At 37.2% G+C, this 8,466-nt stretch overlaps 2 protein-coding genes across 2 annotated transcripts; both read right to left on the bottom strand.

Annotated features, from left to right (window-relative positions):
* Window positions 1-1,298: 1,298 nt before the first annotated feature.
* On the bottom strand, window positions 1,299-2,273 carry LOC128483951 (trace amine-associated receptor 4-like). The gene has a single exon (XM_053460272.1). The coding sequence runs from the start codon at window positions 2,202-2,204 to the stop codon at window positions 1,299-1,301; it is 906 nt and encodes a 301-aa protein (XP_053316247.1). The 5' UTR covers window positions 2,205-2,273.
* A 4,932-nt stretch (window positions 2,274-7,205) lies between these two features.
* On the bottom strand, window positions 7,206-8,204 carry LOC128483949 (trace amine-associated receptor 4-like). Its single transcript, XM_053460271.1, has one exon. It carries the CDS (start codon window positions 8,202-8,204, stop codon window positions 7,206-7,208), a length of 999 nt encoding a protein of 332 aa, XP_053316246.1.
* Between the last annotated feature and the right edge of the window lie 262 nt (window positions 8,205-8,466).

The raw sequence follows: 8,466 nt of genomic DNA, 5'->3' as shown, positions 1-8,466 counted from the left end.
ATGCATATGTCTTCTGCTGGTACTGAAAATATATACATTTCAAAAATGAGGACTGGCCTGTGGACTGGTGATTGTGGGTGCGACCTTGGCACTTTAAGGCAAGCAGCCATTTCATGGCATATGTGCGGGCGGTGGCTGGATGTGCACAGTCACACGTGATGTTTTTATGCTCACATAGACTATGGATGGGCAATCCAGCCACTGGTCGTTCAGTGGAGCATCCTACCTGCCACTTGAGCGGCAGATCAGTTGAGTGTATGGCGCTGTTAACCAACAGCCCAACAGGCATTTGCACTGTGTGCCAAATGGCTAGTCAAGCCTGGTTTGTTCACACAGACATTTCATAAATTAAAACCCAGACCATGTAGAAATGTTACTTTGTTTTCAGCATACATAATTATTACACATGATTGAAGTGACTGCTAGACGTTTAAAGTTTAAGCATTTAGATTTCTGTTCCATAATGTTCATACTGTCTGATAGCCTTTAAATGTCCCTTAAATTTGTTGTGTTTGGAAAAGTTTTTTAACAGTAATATTGATGTATGCATAACCTGCAAAACATTTATTGTATCTCTACAGTACCATCAAGGTCGTGATATGATAAAAAACACTTGGTATGAAATTATTGCAGTATATAAAATAAGAGGTACATCATATCAAACATATTAACACATCAACAGATACAATACTTTCAGGCCTGTGACTTTTGCAACTGAAAATAATAATAAAAAAAACACAATAGTGAATAAACATAAAGTAAAATATACAAAGGTATTGCTACTATGAGTTACAGTGAATAGTGTGTTTAGGTAAACAGAGTGAATGTAGGCGATTGTATAGTGCCATTTATACAGTGTTAGTTGGCTCCCAAATCCAGTGTATTGTAGTTCTTAATAGTTGTTCCACATGCTATTTGAATAATATTTGCTTTTCAGTCTCTAGGCTATACATGGAAAAAATAGATGTCTTAATGTATTCTTCCTAGTAAAATATTTTCTAATTAAATAAAACATGCTTGTTCATAGAGGGACACGAGTTCTTAGATGTCATTATCCAATGCAAATCAATTTTCTGTTTGTCTTTTTCTTTTGGTTTTACTTTTACTGTGGGATGCAGGTGCTTCCATATACTGTACCAGAACTACAACAAATATATATATACCGTATATATATATATATATATATATATATATATATATATTAGGGTAAAGGCAAATATTTTAAATGCCTAATGTGAACAAATATATATGTGTGTATATATATATATATATATATATATATATTGCATGTAAAAATGTTATAGCATGGCTAAAGAAGAAGAATCTTTCTTAAATATAGTGCCATTTATGATAAATCGGAAAGATTTCTGAAACCATCGATAAAACAAAGCATATATGATTGGGTTAACAGCCGAGTTAAAATATCCAAGCCACAGAACCATATTGTATAGATCTTCGGAGACTGAGAAATTCATGAAAGGATCTACCACAGTTGCAGTAAAAAAGGGAAGCCAACACAGTATAAAAACTCCCATAACTAGACTTAATGTCTTTGCTGCTTTGCTCTCTACTTTAGGAGACATTGTGCTCTTAGTATTGGACCCCATGTAATTTGGTTGGCTATGTGTTATTTTGGCATGTTTTCTTGCAATGGAAAATATGTGAATATAAATGCCAATCATTATAGTACCCGGCATAAAGAAAGTCAATGAAGAAGAAATTACTGCCCAATATTTGTTGAAAATTAGGATGCAAGACCCAATGCAGGAGGAAAGCATTTTGTCTTCTAACCCTTCCATAATTACATTTGATAAAACAACACCAAATGAATAAAAACAAGGGAAGGACCAGCTGATAAATAAACACATTTCTATGACAGAAAATGTTATTTTTCTATAATAGTGAAGTGGGTGGCACACTGCATAGTAACGATCCAAAGAAATAAAAAATAGATGAAATATTGAGGTTGTAGAGAGCATCATATCGAAAGAACTGTGTAGTTTACAGAACAAATCTCCGAAGTACCAGCAGGAAGTCACAGATCTGACCATGCTGTAAGGCATGACTACCAGTCCAAGCAGGAAATCTGTAATAGCCAAGGATAAGATGAGGAAGTTGGTCGGTGTGTGGAGCTCTTTAAAATGAGAAACTGAAATGATCACCATTAAGTTTCCCACAATTGTGGTAATTACACCCACAAACATTATAGCACAGATAACTGAAAATCTCAAAAGAGATATGTTGGCCTTCGGGCAGGAACCGTTAACAAAATCAAAGCAATAATTTGTACTCTGCTTATTCCATAAATCAGAAAAATTCATGATTTGGTTAAAACACAGCAATCACTGGAAGGGAACAAAAGGATGAAAATTTGGTTAGCATATCGAACCCTAGTATTTCATTATCTTTATACACAGGAAATGTTTATTCCTTTTAAAATTCCAACTAATCCATATTTTAGTTAATTAAACTTTATATTGCCTTCATAGCCCATGTTCCAGAAACGATTTAATCATGTGTCATAAACATGGGAAATCAAGATCGCCCACAGCAGGTAGGATTTTTAAAATGTGTCTAAATTATGGTAAGGCTATATATTTAATCTCACTGTTAATTATGCAGGATTGTCTCAGCTCACAATGGCTTTGCTACGTTCTATAAAGATAATCAATAAAAATCTGCTGTTCATAATTGCTGGGATTTGTTAGCCAAAATGTTAGTTCACTTGCACCATTTGTGCCTAATACGATATGCAGTGCCATACAAGCTCCCATTTGTACTGAATTCATCAATGCTCAATTTTCAGAGACACAACCATTTAGATTAAAAACAAGTTACATAAATGGAGTTGTACATGGATAGGGCAAATTTAGATCGGAGTGGCATAATTGTATTGCTATGCCATTTAACTGTGGTGAGATTCAATTGTTCATTTTAAAGGAACTCACCCACTGCAACTTTTTCAGAGCTATATTAATATAAATTGTGAGGTTTTTAATTTAGATTTAAAGCTAAAATACCTTGTTTCCAGCTGTCAAAAATAATAAAATGTGCATTGGGAACCTTTTTTGGTGTTTTGATTTTTTTTTATCATGTTATGATATTGCATCCCATAAAAGTAATTCTGCATCACTAATTTTCTAAGCATATGTGTAACTTAATTCTAAACACCATCACCTATCACAGGCATGTGTTCTATGCAGGACATGGTAAACTGATTGAAAAGTTAAATGACAATTGATTTCCTCTGAGATAATGAATTCAGGTATTGAAGTGCCTGAAAAATAATTTATACAGCACATATGACAAACAGCTAGAATCAGTTACTGGGGGTAAAATGTGTGATTTGTTAATAGTGCACTGAGATGTGCAACTCAATTATGATTAACACATCTATCTTAGGTAGCTAAATCCAATGACTGTCTAAATAACAATTGGTAGTCACTTATAAATGAGGCATTTAAATGCACCACTGATCCATTAACTCTTTGTTTATTAGGTTGTTTAATGCCACATGATTACTGGAAATAGACAGTAAACATCCAGCAAGTATGTTGCCTGCTTTTATTTAGCTTTATATCGCTTAAAGGACATTTATTTATTTATTTATAAAGTGCCATCCCATTCTACAGAACTGTACACTGTAAAATAAACACAATATTCATTAAATTGTTGCTCAATTAATTAGTAATTATTAATTATGTATTTATAGAGCACTCAAATTTGCAATAACTACTCATTTATTTGTAAAGCACTAAAAGTGTGCAGTATGGCACAATATCTTTACAATGATCACATTATGATGGCTGAGTTGTTTCCATTTTTAAATGGCATCTATAAATGAGACTGCTGGGTTAGCGATTGACCTTGGACAATTTGTTTTTAAAAATGATATTCCAGTTCTATATTGCAAGATCATTAAGAGATGCAATAGAAATCACATACCTGGTCATAGGATATATTTGCCTCTCTCACTGTCCCGATTTGAGGTCCATGGACAGAAGTACCTGTAGTTGTTTATATATGTCGAGATACTTGAATCCCTTTGGGAAATGAGCAGGATGCGACATACACAAAGGTTTCCTCAGACGATTACAAGTCTTCCCCATGGAATATAAGGGCACATGCCACAATTACGTTAATTATGTAACTCGACAATTACATTCATTTTCTGGACCTAAGTGAGAATCTCATGTTTTACTTTGTTACAATAACAGTAATGTTTTAGCTCCGGACGTTTGTTAAATAAAGCAAATATATTGTGATATAAAAAGCCATTTTGCTATATGATTTTCAAATTGTAGAAGAGTATAAAATTAATTATCAATAATTAACAGTTTATATTTACTGAAGCCAATTATCAAATTTAGAAAATGATTTAATTTACTTCTAACAATATCTACGTTAACAGTAGCACAATGGGGAATAATGTTTCAAATATAATCATATTGATAAGAAATTGCACTTGTCACATGAGTGGATCTGTCACTACATTTTACAGTTAAGTAAACTGAATAAACTCATTGAAAGCAGTCACGTCAACATAGTAGTTTGACTAGCTATTGCCACAAATTTCAGGTGCTCTAAAATAAGTTATTTGTTCTCCTGTTTATTTAGAAAATAAACATGTTCAATTCTTAAAGGTAATGGCTGAGCACGTCTTTAAAATCATGGATTGACAGCAGGCATATTTCCGAAAGACTCATAAGTTAAAAGGGCATCAAATTCAATGTGATATTGATATTTGCTTATTGCATCCTCCACTGGCTACAACAGTGTGAAACTCAAGGATTGCTTCTCTGCATTTTGGCTAAGATCAAGTGTACACGTTGCAGGAATGTGCTTTACCTTTCCCTCGCTCATATTGTCATCTATACAGGGAATGGCCCCACAGCCTGTCCTGTTGCCATTGTGATCTGAGAATGCAACTTCATGGTGGACACTGTACAGGAGCTGGTTTTAGGCAGACTCCTGGTCGTGGACGGATCTTGGGCAGGGGAGCCAGTCCGGCTCAGCACCGTGCACACCTCCCCAGAAAAGAAGCAATGCCTGGAACTACTCTAGAACCTGCGGTCACAGCTGACCACCACCAGGGCCATAGTGATGGGCGGAGACTTCTACTGCCCAATCGGGGAAAGAGGGCGCACTTCGAGTCATGCGACGGGTCTGGACGTGACTTCGAGACTGCTCAGAGAGATTGCTACAGAGGCTTCTTTAAGGGACGCTATGGACTCCATCGGGGCCAGCTCTGTGAACTACTCCTGGAGCCACCCCGGTGGCTCTTTGCGTTCCCGGATGCACTTTATGTTCCCCTCTCGAGCAGTAGATCATCAGCAGTGTTTCATGGTGCCCTGCTATTTCTCTGACCACAGGGCTGTTTGGCTCCAGTGTGTCCTGGGCAAAGGGTTTCCCGGTCCAGTCACCTAGAAGCTGAACTGTGCCCTGTTAGAGAAGCATGATATCGTGGACGAGCTGCGATCTGTATATGCGAACTCTGTCAGTACTATTTACCTATTCCCAACTGTAGCCCAGTGGTGGGAGTTTACCAAAGGCCAACGGCAGAATGCAGGTGTGTGAGAGGAAGAAGAAATTGAGACAGCTGCAACACAAGCTGCAGTCCCTGTTGACCCTCCAACAGTGCGGATGGTATGTGGACGAGGAGCTGGAGGAGACTAAAGGGGGCCTGAAAAGGCACTTTGAGGAGGAATCCAAGCAAACCTGGAAAAGGGTGAGAACGGTAACGCTTTCTTTTTCAGGAAACTCCACTCCGCACATGCCCCTGAGGGAAATGAGAGACAGCCAAGGTGTGGTACGACAGGGGAAAGAGGAGGTCCAGAAGGTGGTCGCGGACTACTATCGAGATCTCCCAAGGACACAGACCCGGCCACAGCTGATCAGGTATCCCTAACACCATTGAACATGCAGGCCAAGCAGCTATTGATGCCCCCTTGCCGCTGGAGGGGCAGGACATCGGGTAGTGATGGTCTCCCAGCCGAGTTATGCACAACGCTGTGGGACCTCATAGGCCTGGACCTATTTTAGGGGCAGCTGCAGCACATAGAGACTGTTTTAGGGGCAGTGGTGGCACAGGCAGGCTGTTTCAGGGGCAGCGGTGGCACAGGCAGGCTATTGTAGGGCAGCTGCAGCACAGAGAGACTGTTTTAGGGGCAGTGGTGGCACAGGCAGGTTGTTTTAAGGGCAGCAGTGGAACAGGCAGTTTTTTTTAGGAGCAGAGAGATGGCACAGGCAGGCTGTTTTAGGTGCAGCTGTGGCATGGGGAAGCTGTTTTAGGGGCAGAGTCCTACCATGTCAAAGTCTGGCTTACCGTATAGTGATAGGGGATATGCTGCACTACTGTCAATATCTGGCTCAGTATATAGTAATGGGAGTTATGCTGTAAATGGTATTTATTTAACCCCTTAACGTCCATTGACGGGTCAGACACGTCACACTTAACGACCAAAGGCGTGTCTGACACGTAATTTCATTAAACAAGCTTAGAAAGTGATCTTCAAAGTCAAGGCATTCAGCAACACTGAGATCGGCATCAGGGGCCATGACTGGCCCCTCCCCGGGGCATCAACATCCGCCATACACGCAACGATCGCCTCCTAAACGGTGGCATTCAGTGACACCGAACACTCACTCCAGGATGCAAGATGGCAGCACATCCTTTAAAAAAAATAAAGTTGGAAAAGTTTTTTTAAATTTTTTTTTTTCATCATATTTTATTTTATTTTTTTTTATAGTGGAAATTGTGAATTCATATATTTTTTTAAAATCGTATTAGAAATGAAATTGCTACACTACACAGATTTAGTAAGATCACAGACTGAATATCTGAAGGAGGATTACCTAGCTAACCATTTTTTGTGCATGGTAATATTAAGTTTCTTGCAGGCTTCAGGCAAATATTGTGATGCCCTTTTGGACACCTTAATGATTACTGAGTAATTATCCCTTAGAGAAACCTAGAGAAATCAGGTTATTCAAACTGATTTTTCTACTGTCTCTTTTACACAATTTAATGAAGGTCTTCACTGTAGTATTAACAGTTTTATAACTAAATATGGAATTAATGTACCTTATTTATTTAATCACATACAATTTTGCATTAAAAAAAGATCACAATGCTAATAACATGATTTTTTTTGGTAGAAACCAGTAACACAAATATAATTTTTCATATTACATGACTTTTGAAGTTATTTACTTAGCACATGTAAAGAAGAGGAGTCTGCCTTAAATATAGTGCCTTTTAGGATAAAGCCAAACGATTTTTGAAACCATGGGTAAAACAAAGCATAGATGATAGGGTTAAGCGTGGAGTTAAAATAACCAAGCCACAGAACTGCATTGTATATATTATCAGAGGTTGTGAAATTCAAAAAGGGATCTATTAAAGTCACAATAAAAAATGGAAGCCAGCACAAAATAAAGACTCCCATTATCAAACTTAATGTTTTTGCTGCTTTACTCTCTATTTTCAAGGAATTTTTACTCTTAGTATTTGACTCCATATAATTTGGTTGACCATGCATGATCTTGGCCTGTTTTCTTGCAATAGAAAATATGTGAATGTAAATGCCAATCATCATGGTACCTGGAATATAGAAACATATTAAAGTAGTAATTATTGACCAATGTTTATTGAACAAAAGGGCGCAAGAGCCAGTGCAGGAGAGCGAGTGCACTTTGTCTTCTAAACCTTCCATATTCACATTTGACAAAACAAGGCTAAATGAATAAACACAAGGAAAAGACCAGCTAATAAATAAGTAAACGCCTATTACAGGAATTGTTATTTTTCTGTAATAGTGTAGTGGATGGCACACTGCATAATAACGATCTAAAGATATGAAAAATAGATGAAATATAGAGGTTGTGCAGAACATCATGTCAAGACTACTGTGTAGTTTACAGAATAAATCTCCGAAGTACCAGCAGGAAGTCACGGATCGAATCATGCTGTAAGGCATGACTACCAGTCCAAGAAGGAAATCTGTAATAGCCAAGGATAAGATGAGGAAGTTGGTTGGGCTGTGGAGCTCTTTAAAATGAGCAACTGAAGTGATCACCATTAGATTTCCCACAATAGTCACTATTATACCCACAAACATGACAAAACACATAACTGAAAATCTCAAAAGAGGTATGTTGACTTTTGGGCAGGAGCCATTAACTAAGTTAAAACAATAATTCATGTTCAGATCATTCCAGATATAATAATTCATAATTCTGTTCAATTCAAATCACTGAAAAAAGAAAACAAAATAATTAGTGTTTAGCAACCACAGTAGTATCTGATAATTCAGACAGTATCCTCCAAGTAGAGTATACAAACTTTAATGTTCAAAGGGAGATTTTCCTTTTTTTTTATTATTGACCATAATTGAAAATATATATATATGTTTGCCAAATTAAAAATATAATGGGATGCTTATAAAACTTCTACACCACAGTCAT

Source organism: Spea bombifrons, chromosome 3 (assembly GCF_027358695.1).
Source record: "Spea bombifrons isolate aSpeBom1 chromosome 3, aSpeBom1.2.pri, whole genome shotgun sequence".
NCBI classification, from domain to species: domain Eukaryota; kingdom Metazoa; phylum Chordata; class Amphibia; order Anura; family Pelobatidae; genus Spea; species Spea bombifrons.
Note: the sequence above shows the minus strand (reverse complement) of the source record. Positions and strands in the feature narration are given on the sequence as shown.

Coding starts and splice junctions, on each gene's coding strand:
- LOC128483949 (XM_053460271.1), bottom strand. CDS start 8,204: ATGAATTATTGTTTTAACTTAGTTAATGGCTCCTGCCCAAAAGTCAAC.
- LOC128483951 (XM_053460272.1), bottom strand. CDS start 2,204: ATGTTTGTGGGTGTAATTACCACAATTGTGGGAAACTTAATGGTGATC.